Source organism: Canis lupus, chromosome 25 (assembly GCF_003254725.2).
Source record: "Canis lupus dingo isolate Sandy chromosome 25, ASM325472v2, whole genome shotgun sequence".
Classification (NCBI taxonomy): Eukaryota; Metazoa; Chordata; class Mammalia; order Carnivora; family Canidae; genus Canis; species Canis lupus.
The window spans coordinates 13,083,253-13,105,860 of NC_064267.1; the positions used below are offsets into that span (position 1 = coordinate 13,083,253).

Sequence of the window (22,608 nt, forward strand, 5' to 3'; positions counted from 1 at the left end):
TGAGCCAGCCAGGCATCCCAAGGATGAATATTTTCAACCAAAAGCATAAAATTCAGCCAGCACTGAGTGCACTAGAAAATTAAAAATGAATAAATATTAGCTAGAAATTAAAGTATTTACATTGTGACTAGTAATGAACTGTGTTAAATGTAGTATAAAAGTGAAATAAGAGTTGCAAATTCAGAACAGCTGGTTTGTTCAAAAGGCAGGTACTGCTGCCTTATCTACAATTAAAGAATAATTCACACAGAAGGGACTCTTAAGATGTTTTTGAAAAAACTAAGGGACCCATGATGGAGATGTTCGAACATTAAGATTAAAGAAAAACATTTGAAAAAACAAATGACATAAGAAGAACGTGAACAAACAGGTAAATGGTCAGGAAACAGGTTTCACTGGGTGTAACAAAAATATTAGGTAGAGGAAGAGTGTGATAAAAAAGAAATCAACAGATCAATATCATTAGCTGAATGGTCTTTGGACTGACTGATAAGAGCTGAGTTCTTTTAGGTAGAAAGAGGTAGGCTCCTGAAAACTAAAGATGTAGTATGAGAGGAAGTATTTTTGCACAGCTCCACTGCAGTAAATCACAGTAGCGCTAAGATGGTGGGCAGTAGAAAAAAGAAATGCAACAGAGTATGCACATGTCTGTATCTACAGACAAACATCCAGTAGCAGAAATAACCTATAGAGAATCACCTTGGAAGCCACTTTGTTTCTGTTACAAATTTGTTCATTCAACAAATATAAGCAGTATTGTATACACTGATTGTGTATTTTGTTCATCATTCAACAAATATAAGCAGTATTGTATACACTGATTGTGTATTTTGTTAAGTCATTGGGAAGGATACAAACATATTAAGCCAGTCTCTGATCTCAGGAACTTATAATCAGATAGAAAAATTACCAAAACTAGTTTAAGTACCCATGAGAAGTTCCAAGTAACTCCTACAGGACTTTAGATATACACACTCTCACTTCCAGCCAGGAGTGGGGGGACTTTATTGCTGAGGTAGTAGGTGCAGAGCTTTAAAGGCTGAATAGAATTTTAAACACTAGAGAGGAAGGGAAAAAAGGATTCAAGTAAGCAGGGCAATCTCTGAGTTAGCTGGAAGTAGGTATACTGAGTGAGAAGGAAGAAAAAGATTAAAACCAGCTATCACTTCAATTCATATACTGGCATGCATATACCCGATAGATTTTCAAATTTTAATCTAATCACAGAACTCTTAAAAACAAAAAAAACTTTCAAGTTTATTTCATGACTGTACAAAAAAAAATCCTAAATTTAGAAAGTTATATAAAAAACAATCATTTCTACTGAAAGAAGTCAGACAGACAAGTGAGTGAACTGGCTGGATGTCCTAAAATGGTCATAGAAGAGGCACTAGTAGTGACAGCTTCTCATGATCTTGCCAATGTGCTTTAACTCAATCAAGGAGGACTACCATTTCAGAGGAAAAACTTCAGACACCACTGCCAAATCAAACTCTGGCTTCTACACAAAAAAGTATCAAATACAATTTTGATTGTTTACTGTCTTTTTATTTGTGCTCAGAAAAAAACCCAAACTCAACCCCATCAGGCTAAAAGACTTCAAACATTTCCTTATTTTGAGTCACTTAAATATTATCTTTATTTGAAGTTTTCATTAAGATTTCAAACTTAGTTCCTCTCTAGAGTAGTAGGTAAAAAACTTAATATTCCTTAACCCAACACTCTTATAAAAGCAGATAACTGGGGAATAAAAAATGAATTAACTGGTCCCATATTGTCTGTCTGTCTGTCTATCTATCTATGAGAGACACGGAGAGAGAAATAAAGGCAGACACAAAGGCAGAGGGAGAAGGAGGCTCCATGCAGGGAGCCCGACATGGGACTCGATCCCAGGTCTCCAGGATCATGCCCTGGGCCGAAGGCAGGTGCTAAACCGCTGAGCCACCCAGGCTGCCCGGTCCCATATTGTTTCAATTTTGCACCTGTTTACTCATTTGTATAGGATGGTTATTTTACATGTCAACCTGGCTGGGCCATGGTGCCCACATATTTGGTCAAACATTTTTCTGAATGATTCCGTGAGGGTGTTTTTGGATAAGGTTAACATTTAAGTTGGTAGACTTTGAGAAAAGCAGCTCACCCTCCATAGCACTGGTGGGCCTTATACAATCAGTTGAAGACCTTAATAGAACAAAGACTGATGCCCCTTGAGCAAGGAGAGAGAATTCTGCCAGCAGACTGCCTCTGGACTTGACTGCAACTCTTCCCTCCAGGCTCCAGCCTTCTGGCCTAACCTGCAGATTTTGGACTTACGAAGCCTCCACAATTTGCATGAGCAAACTCCTTAAAATAAATCAATCTCTCTCTCTGTCTACACACACACACACACACACACTGTTTCTCTGGAGAATCCCAAAACATATGGTAATGACAGAACCAGGACTATGGCCTGTTGGTCAGACTATTTTCATTTCCCATGGAGAGGAGAATAAAAGAAAGGGAAAGAGTGTAGCCAAGGGAAAAATAAAGCAAACATCTTTGTTTTTATTTATCTGTGCTTACAACAAAGTATAAATGTAAACTAAATTATACATACATATTTTAATGTTCTAAAACTAAAAACGTTTGGCTTAGATTCATAAATTATCTCACAAAAATAAATATTGCATGTGCTTCCTTTCAGGCATATTCTTCTTAAAACATCCACACACACATATGCATTTATTATGGACTTCAGTCCAACCACAGTTCCAGTTCCAGAGTTTATGAATCTCTATTTCCTACCAAGGATGACAGACCCCAGTTACTAATCTGCTACTATGTGATGATTAATAATGACAAAATGAATATTTATTACATAGGATTATTGTTAAACTTCAACTGCACATATCAAAGAATTTTGTAACTATCATCTCAAACCAATATGTCTATTAATAATGAAAACAATTAAAAAAGAAAAAAAAAGAAAACAATTTTACTAAGCAAAAGCTTCAAAAACATTCTGGGGCATTATTAAAATGATGTTTTTAGAGAGTCTGTGGCAACTATCCATCTTAGTATGATGTTTCTTTGGCAAGTCAGCAATTCAACCCATTGGTCCAATTCATGATGTTAGAAATCTATATAGGTCTTTTAAGATCAATATTGCCACATTGAATCTGAACCAGACTGAAAAGCAGCAAGGAATGAAATGAACTATTAATTATATTTGTTCTTATAGGGTACATATTTCATCTGCAAATAATAACAAGTATTTGAGGTACAGTTTTAAAAAGTGAGGTTATACAGCTTCTGAAGAACATTTTTCAAAGTAAATACCTTCTTGCTATATATGTATATATATGAATTTTTAATGTAACTACAGTTGAACATCATACAACATCAAAACTCCAAAATTTAGTTTTCAATTAACAAAAGGTAGGCACATTTAAAAAAAAACAAACCGTGATAATGAATCTTTCTTTCAAAACTTGAGAACAAATTCAAGAAGCAAGCATCTGAACCAGTAAGATCCAGACTGGGGGCAGAGGAAGTTACCACTTTAATGACACAATGGTTCAATGTGCTGGTATGTGCCTGCGATGCACAAAAGATTTAGGTGTAAGGAGTCACACCCAGACAAAACAAGAACTCTCACTCCAAATGGGGAAATCAAAGGAGGTAGCAGTACACAATATATTACAGTTCAGAAAATATTTTTGATAAATTGACTATCAAACAGATAGCAGTGGTAAATAAGGGGGGTAACAGGGGTGGGAATGGTTTGCTTAGTGAATAGGAATATTTTATCTTTGATATTGTTCATAACTGCCAGCATATCATGCCAATAGAAAGTATTTTTCATGTTTCTTATTTATTTATTTATTATTTATTTATTTATTTATTTATTTATTTATTTATGAGAGAGAGAGAGAGAGAGAGAGAGAGAGAGAGAGAGGCAGAGACACAGGAGGAGGGAGAAGCAGGCTCCATGCTGGGAGCCCGATGTGGGACTCAATCCCGGGACTCCAGGATTGCGCCCTGGGCCAAAGGCAGGCGCTAAACCACTGAGCCACCCAGGGATCCCCTATTTATTTATTTTTTTAAAGACTTTATTTATTCATGAGAGACACAGAGAGAGAGAGAGGCAGAGACACAGGGAGAGGGAGAAGCAGGCTCCATGCAGGGAGCCCAACGTGGGACTTGATCCTGGGTCTCCAGGATCAGGCCCTGGAGTGAAGGCGGTGCTAAACCGCTGAACAACCCGGGCTGCCCTCATTATTATTTTTAAATCATTTACACACATTGCATCCCTTTGATACTGGCATCTTGAGTGCACTGCTCCCACTGCCCCCCCCCCCCGCCGTTGGCACACAACCGACAGAGACCTTTGAAGTGACATGTCCTACACTATCCCTAGGTCAAAGAGAACTTGTTTAGGCTGTGTCAATAGAAAGATTTCCCCAAAGAGAAATAAAAAAACAAATTAAACTTTATAACTACCTCAGTACTGTAGGTAACATTACTGTAAGTGGTTGAAGTCTAATATACATTAACTTATTTTAAATGCTGGTTTGTATTATCTGCATTCATCTAAAAAACATATATATTTTAACGATGTAAAAGAAAATGTAGTGTCATCTCAGCATAATTAGGGAAAAATGCCAGAATTTATTTTCTTAGCTATCACAAGAAATGGTCAGCAGCTCAAAAGTAGTAATAGTGGTTTCCCTAAGTTGACTCCACCCCTAAAGGTTGAAATTTATTTTCAGCTTCATAAAGAGCCAACAGATTTGTCCTACTTCTGTTCTATAAATTCACTGTAAATATTCTAATAATATTAAAAATAAAGTTTACAAGGGAAAAAGTTCTTTCAACTATTTTTTTTTTATTGGTCCCAATCTAAATGTTTTCTAGGTATGAGAACAGGAGATAAAATAAGTACCATTAAACATATTGAAAGGAGATTTATTGGAGACAGATGAAAGAACGAGAAACTATGAAACTGGAACATCTGATTTGAAGGTATTAAATATACAGCAGCTTGGAAAGAATATGTGCAAGGGGCAGATCAGCGCTGCCTCAAAGTCTACAGGGTTTTTTCCTATGTAACACATATGATTAGAGACCAAATCATCATTTCCAGCATTGTGTCTATAGTTGTTCAGAATGAAGGTACTGTTATAAACTTTACTATACCATCTTACCATCTCTTTACCATATACTTTACCATCTCTACAACGAAAAAAAACAACAAAAGTGCAATGTACTTACATTCAATAGGGGAATTTGATATTTTAATTAACTTACATCCATGAAGATAAATGAACAATGCACAACTTAATGCTAGATAGGTTTTTAAAAAGGCATAAATTATTCTGCCATGTAAAACAAAAAACCAGAAAGCCAATTTCTGAAGTTTCTAAATTCTCAAAAATTTAATGGACCTTAATATGGCAAGGCTTCTGAATAATGTATTCAATTATGATTAATAGATGTACTAATAGTGAGGATTAAAAAATAACCAGATTGAATTAGCATCTCCTCTTCTAATATATGTAACTTAGTATGCAGTAGGCTCCAAAAGTTTCATTTTCAAGTTATTCATAAATATATCAATTTCTAGATTTTGCCTACCATGTAATCATCAATGTAAAGCAAGTCAATACTTTATTTGTAGACTTAAAAGTAAACAAAAGCTTAGGGAAATCAATGTGCCCTCTTTCACCTCGTCAATGAACACCAGTCAGTGTATGTCCAAGTAGGATGCATCATATAAAAAAGCACAAGGCTAGACTATGTTATGAGACTATAGCACTCTCACTCTAAGGTTTGCAGTTCTATGCAGCACTAATATCTAGAGACAACTAGAAAATCATCCAACTATAAATGCATCTTTCTTGCTTAGACCAAGCTACATATCAACTTACCAAATCCCTGTGCAACACCCAGTTAGCATGCAGGTAGTGAATCCCATCTAGGATCTGATATAATAGTGACTTCACCATTCCCCGAGGTAACTGAACTGGCTTCTTGTTTGCTTTAGAAGCTCTGTGAAACTTGATTATATGCTGAAAGAAAGAGAAATATCACCAGAAGCTTAAAAGAGAAAAGAGGGAAAGATAATTTGAAGTATAATAATTTCCTGACAGAAAAAGAAACACTCAGGGATTCCCAAAGATGTTGAAAATATAATTTCACATTCTGCTGGATAACACAAATTTAAAATTTCCTAATAACTGGAACTAAAATTTCATTTCCTAAGCATATGATCATGTCTCAGAGAATAAATGACTGCAACAGAGAAGTAGAGAATAATGTGATTTTATTTTGAAAGCATAATTAAAAATTTCTTTCAGAATTTATTTGACTCCTGTTTACCTGGTGAAAATTTTCAAGAATATTATCTTTTTTATCTGTAATGATTAAATGAAAAGAAAAAGAATAGAACAAATTTCAAGATATACTTCGGTTGGCTGATCCAGCATAGATATAGTAACTATTTATTTATAATACAAGGGTTACAAACAAAAGCAAAAAGGAAAATTATTTCAATAAAATACATAGAAACTTAAAGAATAACATGTAAATGACCAGTTCACACTGAAAATATTAGAAATATGAATCAGATGAGAAAAAAACAGCCTTGTACTATCCACTAAGAGCTTTCTAGGGATAGTATCAGTGGACATCTGATAAACAAAATACCACTTTATAAACAGAAAAATCACTTTATAAATAAATATACCTCAACAGAAATCAGATCCAATGTTTCAAACTCTCTTGACAGGTTTCTTCATTTTAATTAAAGCACTTTTAAACTGTAAGAACACCTAAAGTCAGCTGAAGTCAACTCTGCTGTATGTAACACAGAGGTATATATGTGGCATCTTATGTGAACATGAAAAGACTCTTGAGTAGTATTTCTGAGTGAAAACATATTCTTGAAATTAATAAACATAATTAAAATAAAAGAGTGACATATTTTATATTAGAGGTCAACATTTCCACTTCCTACTTTCTTTTGAAATAGAAAGTAGAACATGGATAAGGAATAACTAATAATGAGTGAAGAACTTTTACTTTCCAAAGAAAAAATATACAGCAAAGACTACCTGGTGGAAAGGTAAAGTGTATTATTCAGCATGCATGCAGTATGATTAATCTATACTTTAGTACAGCATTACACTATTTTAATTTTCTTCTCAGTTATTTTTCCAAAGTGTTTAAAAGCAGTCAAACAAAACAGAACTACAACTCAATAATCTAGAATGTTCTGTCACCTATCCTAAGAAATGGTATGACAATAAAGTCTGTTTACCTTAATAAGAACCAGTGATTCTCAGAGCTTAATAAAAACAGCTTTTTAAAATTAATTTCTTAAAATTAAAATCTGCCAGAATAAAATAATATGTAGGGGAGGTACAATAAATAATGTCATATGCATTTCTTCAGTTAACATTTTCATTAGGATTTAACAAAATACTGTTTTATACTAATATTTTATAACTACAAAAACTACACTGGGTAAGAAATCTCTTACCCTCATTTTTATTCCAGGGCTATTTAACAAATATGTGGTGTGCTCACCATGAAATTTCACCAGCACTTTAGTGATTTTTTTTAAAATGACTCCTTTTACTAGAACTGTTTTGTTACCCTCTGCCGCCTTAACCCAGTTAATTCATTTCAATATTCCAATTAAAATAAAAAAGTAAAATGGATAAAGGAGGTTTTTCAGTAAACCGAATTATTTGATTTTTATTAAAATGAACATTAAAAGTACTTACTTGACTCAAACGAGTATTAATAAGATGACAATTAAGCCAATGAGGACTATGTGTTTGTATCTGGCAACAATGCATGTAGCATAATTTGTATAAGCTTAATTATTATACCTACATGGAAAATTAGATATTACATGTGAGCCTGCTAGGAATTATACTGAATATAGTACCATCTCCTATGTTCAACTATTACAAATCATGTTTTAATACAAATCATGTTTATCAACCAGCCTAGAAAATTTCTCATAAGTTTGGGTTGTATCAATATTGGTCACCCTAATTTAACAATTTTTATTAACGGAATCCCAATTCAATTTGATTAGATTTATTTTAAAAGAACAGAAGCTAACAACAATAACAAAAATATTTACAACCAGCATTGACCTTGGACAGAGGTTTCATAAAACAGAAAATTTGATGTCTATTTTCAGTTCTAAAACATTATTTCCAAATAACTTATAAAAACAATTTGAATCAAATTGCATTTACTCGTGGAAAACAGGCATCTACAGAGTGAATATTATTTCTTGTAAACCTGAAAGTATATGAAACCCATATAAGTTTCAATTTCTGAAATCTGAAGTTAAAATTCCGTAAATGAGGCTAATTTTGGACATTAGTGAGTTTAAAACTATTTGACTGTTTTTAGAAGATGAACTTACTTCTGAGCAGTTTCACTGGACTTTATACTAGTTTTATTTCAAATTTTATATTTCTATTTACAAACTATAGCTGAATGAAAAATGTAAATTATTTTGAAGATATCTGAAATTGAGCCAGAATATTATAATCCCTTGCATATCAGTATCAACGGTCCTGATTTATAACGGTTCAACTTGTGATTTTTTTACTTTATTATGGAGTAAAAGCAATAAGATTTCAGCAGAAACCATACTTTGAATTTTGAAATTTGATCTTTGCCCAGGCTGGTGACTCACAGTACAATACTTGGTCGTGATGCTGGGCAGCAGCAGCTACTGCACCCAGTCAGTAAGGATAAACAACCAACACATTTTCAACTATTCCATACTCATACAACCAATCTGTTTTTCATTTTCAGTACAGTATTCAATAACTTACATGAGATATTCTAACACTTTATTATATAACAGGCATTGTATTAGATGTTTTTGTCCAACTGGAGGTTGATTTAAATGTTCTCAGCACATTTAAGGTAGGCTAGGCTACCCCTATGATGTTCAATAGGTTAGGTGTATTACATGTATTTCTGACTTAATTATATTTTCAATTTGTGATGAGTTTATTACAATGCAACTCCATATAAGCCAAGGAAGATCTGTACATATGTTTTCTCTTTTATTTATCTCAATAAATACACAACCAACAAATATAAATATAGACTAGTAAATAAAACATAGTGAAATATTTCAAGATCTTATTAAATTACTTATTAAATACCATAAAAAATATAGTTCACAGAAGTGAAGTACTTGCTAATTAATTAATTCAATGTAATACTGGTTTTTACTTGTTTCATTTTCTAAACTATAGTCTGTATTAACATATTCTTTATACAAGACTAATCAGGATATAAGTTTTGTGAGTATATTTCAAAATTATTTTGGCTATCCTGCTATAGATTTTCATTATATATATCATAAACTCCCAAGATGGTATTTCAGACTTTCAAAGAATATAACTGTTACATTTAATAAAGGAGTAAATTTTATAGTTACCCAAAACTTATGTAAATACAAATTTTAAAAACAATCCACTGAGCAAATGCAAAGCACTGTTAACTGTCTATAATTCAGCTATCTAGCCAAAATAAATTCTCAGTTTATAATAATTTTTATCAGTGTAACATCATTTTTGTCATTATATTAGGTAATCTAATAAAACTAATCTACTAGGCTATAATTACTTGACTTTGAGAATCAAGGATTTAATAGGGGACTCTCTTCCAAAAATAATTCTTCCTATACAAGAATATGCTCAATTCAAGAAAGTACAATATTGAATTTCTGATGGAAATAAGAAATACATTAGAATATGGAGTATTAAGTGTGAATAATATCCAATAAATGATTAATAGTATGCTACATTTGTATAGTACACTTACAATAAAGTTTTTCAAATACAAGTTGCTTTTCAGAAAAATCTCATCAAAAAAGCAGGAAAAGTATCACATTTTACAGATGGGGATAGGAGAACTACAACTTCAGAGCTATTAAGAAACTTGCTTAATATCATATGACAAGTAACAGAACCATTAGATCTCAGTCTAGTCTTCTAAATATATTTGTCTTCCTACACAAGGATATTATTTTCTCATTTTATATTCCTTTATAGAAGTAAAAAGAAACATGCTACTTTGAAATTCTCTAACAAAACAGCTATAACAGTTACTTTTTAAAATTTTATCAACAATCTATAGCAAGGAAACAATACTGAATTGTTTATACTCTTCAGATTCTACTATTTTCTGTAGTATGTTACAAAGTTCAAACTGATACGATCAAAATGTAATAATACAAAGCAAAATGCCCTAGCCTTGGTAATTCATTAACCACATTCTATGAGGTACTTTTATTTTAAAAATGTAAATCTCACAGTAAGATAAACTCCTGAAATTGTTTTTAGTCACTCTTAATCCCCGACTGAAACCAATGGCTCAATGTCTACCAGTAATTCACCTTACCCAGAGGTCATGTTCAGCGTAGTCAAACAGAAGCCATACTTTCCTATCAGCATGAGACAGAAATACCTTTTGAAGAGAGATGACATTTGGATGCTTAAGCTCTCGAAGTAACTGCAAAACAAGGAAGATCCATTAAAAAATCTTTGCCATGAAAATAATGTTAAATAAACCACACCATTTATAATTCACAGGCAATACAAACCTAATGGTAATATCCTAAAAATCTAATATGCACCCAAACTGTTTTGAAAGTGTCCATATAGGTGCTTCAGTAACAAATGTAGGCAAACTCTGAAAGATATAAGTGAGTAAATCTATTTTGTTATTGTTTAGTTGGTTTTTTGTGATAAAATATACATCAAAAGCACCATTTTAACTATATTAAGTGTACAATTCAATAGCTTTTAAAAAACTAACTGTAACATCAGAAAATATAACCTTTGTCAATACCAAATATCAGATGAGAATTTAGATCTGTAATTCTGTGAGATATTTCTTCCAGGCACTTAAATTTTACATTCGATTAAAATTTTGCAAACTTTTAATAAAAAAACAAAAAGTTACAGACAGAAGCACCTAAGTAGAACACATTTTAGGGTTTAAGTTTTCTCATTTCCTAAAAGGACAATCTTCTATTTAAAATCTTTTATCTCCTTATTTTATTCCATTTACAAACCAAAGTGGCCCTAATAATCTATCAGTTAAAAAGTATTCCAACCCCACCGAATAAAAAAAAGAAAGAAAGAAACATTAGTAACAGTGAAAAAGGGGATCCCTGGGTGGCGCAGCGGTTTAGGGCCTGCCTTTGGCCCAGGGCGTGATCCTGGAGACCCGGGATCGAATCCCACATCGGGCTCCCGGTGCATGGAGGCTGCTTCTCCCTCTGCCTATGTCTCTGCCTCTCTCTCTCTCTCTCTGTGTGTGACTATCATAAATAAATAAAAATTAAAAAAAAAAAGTGACAGTGAAAAAAAAATTTCTCATGAGTCCTCTGAGATATGTCTTTATCAGTTAAAACTGACTTACATATAGTGCCTTCCAAATGTGTTCCAAATACATGACAGCCATGTGAGAAAGTCAAGATCTTAGAACTTACGACTTCAGTACCTTTTATAAGAACACTGCTATCAAAACAAGAATATAAATGCAATGTTAACAATATAGCAGGGGATCCCTGGATGGCTCAGCAGTTTGGTGCCTGCCTTTGGCCCAGGGCGTGATCCCGGACTCCCGCGATCAAGTCCCACATTCGGCTCCCTGCATGGAGCCTGCTTCTCCCTCTGCCTGTGTCTCTGCTTCTCTCTCTGTGTCTCTCATGAATAAATAAATAAAATCTTAAAAAAAAAAAAAAACAATATAGCAAGGACACTGAAATGAATTCAGCCAAGGAAAGACTATGAATGGACTACCTATTAAGTCATTTATATTATTAACAATTATTCTCTGGAAAGTAATAATTATTCAGGAGCAAGATTAAATTCAAGTTATATATTTCTGCTTTTAGAATTTCAAACTTATGAGATTTTAGAGATTATACACAAAGCCTCAGAAACCTAAAGGCCAGTATCTAAGATTAACCATTTCCTCATAAACAAACAAGGCAAAGAATCTGATAGAGAAAGTCTAGACTCCAGGATCACCTAGGATCATCCAGCTGGCTCCAGAGCTAAACCTAGTGCTAAGTTCATCTTACTTCTGGGTCAGTGTTTTTCTCCATTATCTAATGATTGGAACACATTTCCAGGCACTATTTCAAATCCTTTCTGGAAACTGGCAGGGTAGAAATTATAACAAACTCCAAAGCTCTGGCAAAAGTTCTTTCCAATTATTAGAAAGCTACATATAAAGCTATTCTTAGATGCCTCTTCAATTTCACCTCCAAGATGAGGCTTAGCTCTTGTGTTGAATAAACAAAACAAAACAGAACAAAAAGCCCAGCAGCAACTATTTTATTAAGTTCTTCCTAAGGGCCAAGTATGGGACTAAGCATATGGCGTGCATTATCTCACTTAATCATGAACTGCCCTACGAAATATTTACATTACTTCTATTTTATAAATGAGGAAATAGTGGTTTGAGGAGATTAAATAATTTGCTTATGATCATAGTCCTAGACAGTGGTTCAAATCAGAATTTTAATGCTTTTAAAATTAACTGACTTTTAAAATACAAAGTCAGTGCTCTAAGGTCTAGTAACAACACTTTCCAAGACATAATACTCTGGGGAACAATTTCTCGTTTCTTTCCAGAGGCACAGATATTTTAAGTATGTACTAGGTTGCAAAATGGACAATAGCAGGCACCATGTCTTGCTCACAATGGCACTGCTACCTTCTAGCACCCTGCCTGGGCACCTGGTAGGCACACATTAAGTATTTGGTGAATAATGAATTTGTGAATAAACAAAATATACAAATTAAAAGGCATCATACAACACACCCTTTGGCTTCTGATCTGTAGACTAAGATCACTGCTTTCCTCATAAGAACAATCCACTTCTTTTAAAAAAAAATCTATTTCTTAAAAAAACTAACCCACTTCTATTTTTAAAACATCCATCTGATGAGTCAGACAACAAATCTCTGAGGATAATGATTTAGTAATATACTAACAGTAAGAGATAATCATTATCATAGTAAGTAAGTGATAGTGTTATAGACTGATTTATGTTCTCTCCAAATCCCTACGTTGAAGCCCTAACTCCCAGTACCTCCAAATGTGACTGTTTTTGAAGATAAGGCCTTTATAGAGGCAATTAAGTTAAAACAAGGTCATTAGGGTGGCCCTAATCTAATTTGAATGGTGACCTTATAATGAGGAGGAGGTTGGGACACACAGAGAGATACCAGGGCAGCTTGTACAGATAGATGACCACTAAAGAGGCCACAAGAGGGTGGTTGTCTGCAAACCCAGGAAAAGCCACAGAGGAAATCAACTCTGCAGCTTCTCTGATCTTGGACTTATAGATTTCATCCCTGAGAAAGGAAGTTTCTGTTGTTTAAGCCACTCAGTCCATAGTATTTTGTTACAGTAGCCTTGGTAAACCAATACAGTAAGTAACTACTATTATTGAGTAAGTAAAACACACTATGTTGGGTATTTTTTTAAGGGAGATTTATCAGGAGATGGGTCACCGTGGGGTGAAAGATGGAACTGAGTCTCGGTGGGGAATCAGGTCCAAGTAAATATTTCTATTGAAGTACTTCCAAAAAAACCAGGGAGCTGGGTTACATTTAGCAGGGCTAACATTAACCAAATGCCTCCTCCTGCATGCCAGTCACTGTGGTAGAAGAACTAGGTCCTGAGATATAAAATGTGTTAAGTAAGACTTGCTGAAGTCCTCTAGTAAGAGACAAATTCAAGTAAGCACACAATCCTAATGTTGTGGCTGCAGTAGTGGTAACTGATTTTTATTGAGAGTAGCTAATATTTACCTAGGACCTTTCTAAGGTTTTTGGGGGATGTGAGTTTTTGTTTTTTTGTTTTTTTTTTTTTTGCCTTTTTGAAGATTTTATGTTAAGAAAGAATTTAAAGAAAAGGTTTGAATTAAATTTTTTTAAAGATTTTATTTATTAAAAATAATAAAAAAAAGATTTTATTTATTTATTCATGAGAGACACAGAGAGAGAGGCAGAGACACAAGGCAGAGGGAAAAGCAGGCTCCCTGCAGGGAGCCCTATGTGGGACTGGATCCCAGAACCCCGGAATCACCACTCAAGGCAGACAGAGCCTAAGGCAGACACTCACTCAACCGCTGAGCCTTCCAGGGATCCCAGGTTTAAATTAATTTAAGCAATGGTTTCTAACACAGAAACCACCTAAATTCTTCTAATTCTACTGAGAATAAAATCTTATAATTTCCTGTATTAAGATCACTGCTAAAAATACAAATGTCTTAATACATCATTCATCATAAACTTAACTCATTCTAATTGTACCATATAATATTACAACATTTAATCTGAACTCTTATTAAAGTACAAATAAATAAAAAATAACATAATAACATTTAAAACTGTATCTGAAGGCAGACAGCACTGCCTTCAGCCCAGGGCCTGATCCTGGAGACCCGAGATGGAGTCCCACACTGGGCTTCCTGCATGGAGCCTGTTTCTCCCTCTGCCTGTGTCTGCCTCTCTCTCTCTCTCTCTCTCTCTCGAATAAATAAATAAAATCTTTAAAAAATAAATAAAATAAAACTGTATCTGGGGGGGCCCCCTGGAGGGCTCAGCTGGTTGGACATCTGCCTTCATTCAGGTCATGAGCCCGTGGTTCTGTGATTGAGCCCTGCAATGGGCTCCCTGCTCAATGGGGAGTTTGCTTCACCCTCTCCCTCTGCCTCTCCTCCCACTTGTGCTCTCTCTTACTCTGTCTCTCTCAAAAAAATAAAATCTCTTAAAAAATAAATAAAACTGTATCTAGTCAATAAATATCACTTAGAGCAAGTGAGAAAATAAGAAAGAAAACCTCTGATATCCTCTAAATGACACTGATTTCTAGTATTAAACTTTTACAACATGACAAAAATAATATTCTGAATTTATGCCATGGTATGATGATAGCTAAGTTGAAATTACCACAAAAGTATACAGAATATTATTCTTAAATTATTTCAATTATTTTGTTAAAGCTGTGGAAACTTTCTTCAATCAAATTTTTACAAGTCGATAAAAACAAAACTGAAAACAAACCCTGAGGTGCCTAAATTAGAGTAGACGTGAACTTTAAAAGTAAAGCCTGGAGCTTTACCTCTCTGCTCCCTTACCCTTACCCCAACTACAAGGCTGCCTCTTACAGTACTGACAGTCCACCCAAGCAGTTTGAAAAGCACTATGCTAAAGGGATTGTAGCTCACAAAAGATTGTGGAAATACCAAACGAACCACTTACAATACAATGAGGATGAAGATATGCAATGCTCTTTAACTTTAGTAGAAATGCTCAAGAGTTCTTTCTTCCCTCTATTTTACAAGGATTTACTGAGCAAAGACTTTGTCATGCCTGGTAAAGAAATGAGTTATAGTCTAGTGAAAAGAGAAAACAAACTAACAAAAAGAAACACCTTATAATTTTCTATAAGTGCTATGAAAGAAAATAAACTGGGGCAGACTGTAAGAGAAAAAAGGAAATGAGTGGTGGGGAAATATCTTTTCTTCCTTCTCAGAGGTAGATTTAATAAATGGAAGGGAGAGAAGACTGATAAGATGTGCCAAAATAGATGGGACTCCTTTTTTCTTTTTAATTTTTTATTATACAAAATTTTCAAAAGTAAATAAAATAGAATAGTAAAACAGACCCTTCCCCATGTATCAACATCTACTCTCAGTCTATCTCATTTATTCAACATTCATACCCACTCCTCCCATCCCACCCCTGGATTATTTTTAAATAAATCCTAGACTGATATGATTTCCTATTATATATTTCAGTATATATCTCTAAAATATAGGATCTCTTTTCTCTGACCACATGGAAATAGCAATCAATGACAATAAATTATCTCAAGACTCATGTTTAAAAAACTGTTTTTATTAAGTATTTTATTATAATTCCAGTATAGTTAACATACAGTGTTATATTAGTTTCAGGTGTACAATATAGTGATTCAACAATTCTATACATTACTCGGTGTTCATCATGGTAAGTGTACTCTAATCCCCATAACCTATTTTCCCCATTTCCCATCTACCTCCCCTCTGGTAACCATCAGTTTGTTCCCTATAGTTAAGAGTCTATTTCTTGGTTTGGCTCTCTCTTTTTCCCCTTTGCTTATTTGTTTTGTTTCTTAAATTGCACATGAGTGAAATCATATGGTACTTGTCCTTCTCTGACTGACTTATTCACTTAGCATTATACTCTCTCGCTCCATCCATGTTGGTGCAAACAGCAAGATTCCATTCTTTTTTTATGACTGAATATTCCTCTCTCACACCAATACACATTCCACGTCTTCTCTATCCATTAATCTATTGATGGACACTTGGGCTGCTTCCATAATTTGGATATTGTAAATGACATTGCAATAAACAGAGGAATGCAAGCATCCCTTTGAATAAATGTTTTTGCATTTTGGGGCAATAGTGTGATTACTAGATGGTAGGGTAGTTCTATTTTTAACTTTTTGAGGAACCACCATACTGTTTTCTACAATGGCTGCACCAGTTTGTATTCCCACCAACAGTTTTTTCTCCACGTTCTCACCAACAGCTGTTGTTTCTTGTGTTATTGATTTTAGCCATCTTGACAGGTATAAGGTGGTATTTCACTGTAGTTTTGATTGCATTTCCCTGATCATGAGTGATGTTGGGCAATCTTTTTTTTGTGTCTGTTGGCCATCTGGATGTCTTCTTTGGAGAAATGATTGTTTCAGGTCTTCTGCCCAATTTTTAATTGGGTTATTTGTTTTTGGGTGTTGTATCAGTTCTTTATATATTTTTGATATATTAATCTTTTATCAGATATATGATTTGCAAATATCTTTTCCCATTAAGTAGGTTGCCTTTTAGTATTGTTGAATGCTTCCTTCACTGTGCAGAAACTTTTTATTTTGATGTAATCACAATAGATTACTTTGGCTTTTATATCTCTTGCCTCGAGAGACAGAGAAAAATGATGCTATAGCCAATGTTAGAGAAATTAGTGCCTGTGCTCTCTTTAAGGAATTTTACGGTTTCAGATCTCACATCTAGGTCTTCAATCCATTTTGAGTTTATTTTGTGTATAGTGAAAGAACGTGGTCCAGTTTCCCCAACATCATTTGCTGAAGAGACTTTTTCCCATTACATATCCATTCCTTCTCTTTCAAAGATTAACTAACCATATAATATTGTGGTCTCATTTCTAGGTTTTTCTATCCTACTTCATGTTTAAAAATGAATATATTTAATTAATGTATTTATTTGAGAAAGAGAGTGAGAGACAATGCACAAACTAGAAGGGCAGAGGAAGAAGGACAAGCAGACTCCACAGTGAGCATGAAGCCTGGCACAGGGCTTGATCTCACAACCCTGAAATCATGACTTGAGCTGAAATCAAGAGTTGGACATTTAACCAAGCCATCAAGAGTTGGACATTTAACCAAGCCACCCAGGCGGCCCTAAAAATTAAATAATATATTTCTAAACAATCTAGGAATAAAAGAAAAAAATCACAAAACTGAAAATATTCTGTACTAAATGATAATGAAAATACAATGTAATAAAACTTCAGAATGAAAGTAGAATACAGCTTAGAGGGAAATTTATAGTTTAATTATTTATTGAAAAGAATAATTTAGGGCAGCCCGGATGACTCAGCGGTTTAGCGCCACCTTCAGCCCAGGGCCTGATCCTGGAGACCCCAGGATAGAGTCCCACCTCAGGCTCCCTGTATGGAGCCTGCTTCTCCCTCTGCCTGTGTCTCTGCCCCTCCCCCCCCCACCCCCATCTCTCATGAATAAATAAATAAAATCTTTAAAAAAAAAAAAAAAGAAACGAATAATTTAAAATCAATGACCTAAAGTTCTACCTTAAGAAGATAAAAAAGAACCGTAAGCCAAAAATAGAAGGAAAAAAATAATAATAAAGATTTAAGAGCAGAGATCAATGATAGAGACAGAAAACACAAATTACTAATCTGCAATAAATAGGACATCATTATAGAAGTTACAGATGTGAAAATATTAATGAAATATTATGAACAATTTTGTGCTATTAAATTCAACAACTTAAATGAAATAGACAAATTCCATAAAAAATACAATATATCAAACACAGGATGAAATATAAAATCTGAAGAGCTCTTTATCTATTAAGTAAATAATATTGGTTGGTGAATTCTATCAAACATTTAAGGAAGAAAAACTACTACTCTTACAGAAATTGTCAAAAAAAAAAAAAAAGAAATTGTCAGAATGTAGGGGATGAAGAAAGACTGCCTAGTGTGTTTCATGAGGGCAGCATAATCTTGATACCAAAGACAAAGATATTACAGGAAAGATAATTATAGACCAACATCCTTCAAACTCATACTTAAAACCCCTTAATAACACACTAGTAAATCAAATCTAACAATATATAACCAAGTAGGGATTATTTTGAGAATGCAAAATTGGATAAACATTAAAAATCAATGTAACCTATCAATGTAACAGAATAAAAGAGAACTATAGGATCATTTCAGTAAATATAGAAAAAAGCATCCAATAAAATCTGATACCACTTATGAAAAAAATAGAAGGAATCTCCTCAGTCTGACTGATGCCATCTATAAAAAACGTAGAACTGGCATTTTACCTAATAGTTAAACACTGAAAACACTTTCCCCATGACTGGGAACAAGTCAAAGACCTTCATCGTCATTATCTTCAACATTTTTCTTTTTAAGATTTTATTTACTTGAGAGAGAGAGAGAGAAAGAAAGAGAACACATGCATATAACCAAGGGGAGAGGCAGGCAGAGGGAGAAGGAGAAGCAGGATCCCCAGTGAGCAAGGACTTGATCCTAGAACTCTGGGATCATGACCTGAGCTGAAGGCAGATGCTTAACCGACTGAGCCACCCAGGCACTCCTACCCTTCAATATTATATGAAAGGCCCAGCCAGTGCAATAAGAAATAAAAATTAAAAAGTGGAAAACCGTAAACTATTCCAAATCACATGACATAATTTTTTATGTAGAAAATCTGCATACATCACCAAAATCTACCAGTGAATTTAGACATACAACATATATGAAATGTGTAATATTTTAAAAATTGTTTCCTTTTTTAAGGTTCTATTTCTAAATATAGAAGCAAATAGGAAATAAAATTTTTAAAATAATCCCATTTACAATAGCGCCAGAAAACATGAAGTCCCTGGACACGAATTTAACAGAAGGTATGCAAAATCTCTACAACTAAAAACTACAAAACATTGTTGAGAAAAATTAAAGAAAATCTTTAAAAATAGAAAGTATATCTTTTTAGATTCATGGATTGGATGCTTCAAAATATTAAGATATCAATTTTCCCTGAACTGATCCAAACCATAATCCCAGTAGGCATATTTTAGAAGTAAAAATTGACTAGCTGATTCAAAAATTTATATGATAATGCAAAGGACCTAAAATAGCCCAAACAATCCTGAAATAGAAGTATAAGGCTGGTGGCCTTCAAATCTTGCTGTAAAGCTGGAGTGACCTCAGACTGGCGTAAAGATGGACAAAGAGATGGAACAGAATAGAGACCAAAAATAGTCCATACTTACATAGTCATTTAAGTTTTTACAAAGGTGCCAAACAAATTCAATGAGGAAGAATCTTTTTTAAAAAATGATCCCACAATTGTACACTTACATAGGGTGAAGTGCGGGAGAAGCTCTAACCTAACATTACACCCATACAAACAAAACTGAATTAAGTATAACATAAACTAAAAAGTAAAACCAAAATTACCCAGCTTTTAGAAGAAAACATGGGAAAATTTCTTCACAATCAAGAAGTAAAGATTTCTTCAGCCAGACACAGAAATTAATAGTCATAAAAAGGAAAAATTAGTAAATTTCATTAAAAATAAAAATTTCTGCTCCTTTTAGGTTAGAAGAGCCATAATCAAACACATTAAAAATAAGTTTTCATATTTCTTTCTGTGCTTAATTGCATTTACAGTTATCAACATATACATGAAGAATGTCTGTTCCTAAAATGAAGTTATTAGTTTTTAAAATATTTTGTTGAAATTTAATAAACAGAGATAAGCACACACACCGTAAGTGCACAGCTCAGTGAGTTCTCACACAATAAACCTATATAACCAGACCCAGAACAAAATCAAGAAACAGAACCTTACTAGAATCCTGCAAGTTCCCTTGTTTCCCCTTTCTGTCACTCCCTGACCCCTCCAAAGGTGATCTCTAACAGGACATCTAATATCACTAACCACGGTGTGATGGATTTTAATTCTTTAAAACTAACTAGAATATGTAGAACTGTAGATGTTGAAGAACTGAAAAGGTACAGATATCCTTCCTCTAGATTCAAGAGCAATAAAAATCTATCAATTACATGAAATACAAGTTCCAACATGGCATACCTTTGGTTAAGAAAGAACGCTCTCTCCACCTCACCTCTACTCTGCCCTCATGTAAGTAATTCTTACGTATCTTCCAAAACCTGCAACCTTCTTTGATTCTCTTGCTTAGATGTAGATCACGTTCTTATTCTCACACACTTTTATCATTGTGATCGGTACATTATTATTAAAAAATTGATGAGTGTTTTTTCCTCATTGGTGTGCAAATATTTAAGGCCAGGGATCCTCACTTGTTCTGTTTTTCTTACTTTTACCTACTCTATTTCTCATCAATATGACACACAAATGGCTACTAAGTGAAAACCCAACAGCACAGATTCTGTTAAACAGGTAAAATTATTCAAATTAATATATTAATTAATTAAATCAAAAAAGCCTATGATCTGTGGATAGATACAAGGGCTAAAAGCCACAAAAGCAAAGATTATAATATATATTCTAGAATATTTTGATTATAGCCAGAAAAGATAAATTTGGATCCATAGTGTTACAACAGTAAAAACTGAAGTAATATCTCATGGAAGCAACACTCTGTTTAAATGTGTGAATAATTACTTAGTAATGCATTAACATGAATATTTTCCTTTGGAATCAAGATGAAATTCCACAGCTACCACATGGAAAGCTGTTTCCAAAAGAAAACAGCATGTATTTTTACATATTCAAATGAACAAATACAATGAAAATCAAATAACACAATCTCATTTTAAGTAATGACATAATCTCATCTTATTAAAATAGAAATATTAATTTTAATGAACTACATATAGATTCATACAAATTTACTTTTATTGCACCTAATGAAATAATAACTGGACCCTTCATATTCAGTGACATTTATTGGCAAAATATACATTTATATAAACAACTAAGATTGACTTACTCCCAAATAAATGATTTATAGATCTTTTGATAGAACTACATACCACCTTTACTTCTCTTAGGAAACAAATACATTTTTCCATAGTCAATATGAAAAATAATTTACCAATTTTCAATTAATGTGTATATGTGACAAATACAATTCAGAGACTTACACAGTTGACACTCGTAAGTCAATTGATAATAACGATTATAAAAAGAACTTCACTTACTGCTATTTCTCTACATGCCGACATAGAGATCCCAGTTCCTTCTATTTGTTTTAAAGCATAGTCTTTATCATCTTTCCTGTAAAAACAAAGTTATTTTAATATACAGACAAAACTAAATTTATGTGCATTTTTAATACATAAGTAACATTTAATACATTTCGGATGTTTTTCATACGTAATCATATGGGGAAAGTATTTATTTAAGGAAAAACGTTTTTAGATAATCTAGTTCAATTCCACTATTTGATGAAGAAAGTTAGATTCAAAGTAATAAGAAGAATTGTTCAAGGCTCCATGGTTTGGGAAGACAAAGATTCAGAAATAGGTTCTTTCTGCTCTAACATGTACACATTTCCTTTCTACATATGCTCATGTATTATACACTATGCACTGAACACAAATACACACACACACACACACAGAGAGCTTACTTTCTAAAACCCATTCAGATATTGGTGGGTCAAAAAAAAAACAACACTAGGGTCAAAAAAAAAAAAAAAAAGAAAGAAAGAAATGCATTACTATAGTATAAAATGTTTATAATTTCAAACATGTTATAGTCCTTATATCCCCCAAATACCTTTGAAGAGAGTTGCTCAACATGTGTTTATTGAGCACTTACTATGTATTCAGAACTGTGCTCGGTACTGGGATAGAGCACTGTTCCTTCTACAGAGCTTTCTGTGTCTGCTGGCCTGGACAGATAAATAACTAACACACAGTTTGGTAAGTGCTATGATAGGGCAAGTGCAAACCACAGAGGATACTCAATGGTTACTCTAATGGAGGATCTAAGCAAAAACTTCTCAAAACAAACACCGTAACACCATTCAAATGAAGCCTAAACAGCAATTCTCAAACTTTTTTGATTCAGGATCCCTTTACTCTTTTAGATATTACTGAACACCCTCAAGAGTTTTTATTTGTTGTATCTATCACTATTTACCCTATTATATTTTTTAAATGAGAACTTTTAAAAACATAGAATGCAAAAGCATGTATCTATTAGCCACCAGAGCAATGACCTCATCACGTT

At 33.6% G+C, this 22,608-nt stretch overlaps 1 protein-coding gene across 7 annotated transcripts in view; it reads right to left on the reverse strand.

Annotated features, from left to right (window-relative positions):
- CDK8 (cyclin dependent kinase 8) overlaps positions 1–22,608 on the reverse strand; it is a 136,485-nt gene that overhangs the window by 53,365 nt on the left and 60,512 nt on the right. For all 7 annotated transcript variants that reach the window (XR_003142312.3, XM_035719523.2, XM_025462659.3 and 4 more), the window contains exons 2-4: positions 21,573–21,648; positions 10,429–10,539; positions 5,910–6,050 (exon numbers count right to left, since the gene is read on the reverse strand). Coding sequence is in view for 6 of the 7 variants with exons in the window: in XM_035719523.2 (XP_035575416.1) it covers positions 5,910–6,050; positions 10,429–10,539; positions 21,573–21,648 (328 nt within the window). In the remaining variant the exon portion in view is untranslated. The remainder of the gene's footprint in view (positions 1–5,909; positions 6,051–10,428; positions 10,540–21,572; positions 21,649–22,608) is intronic.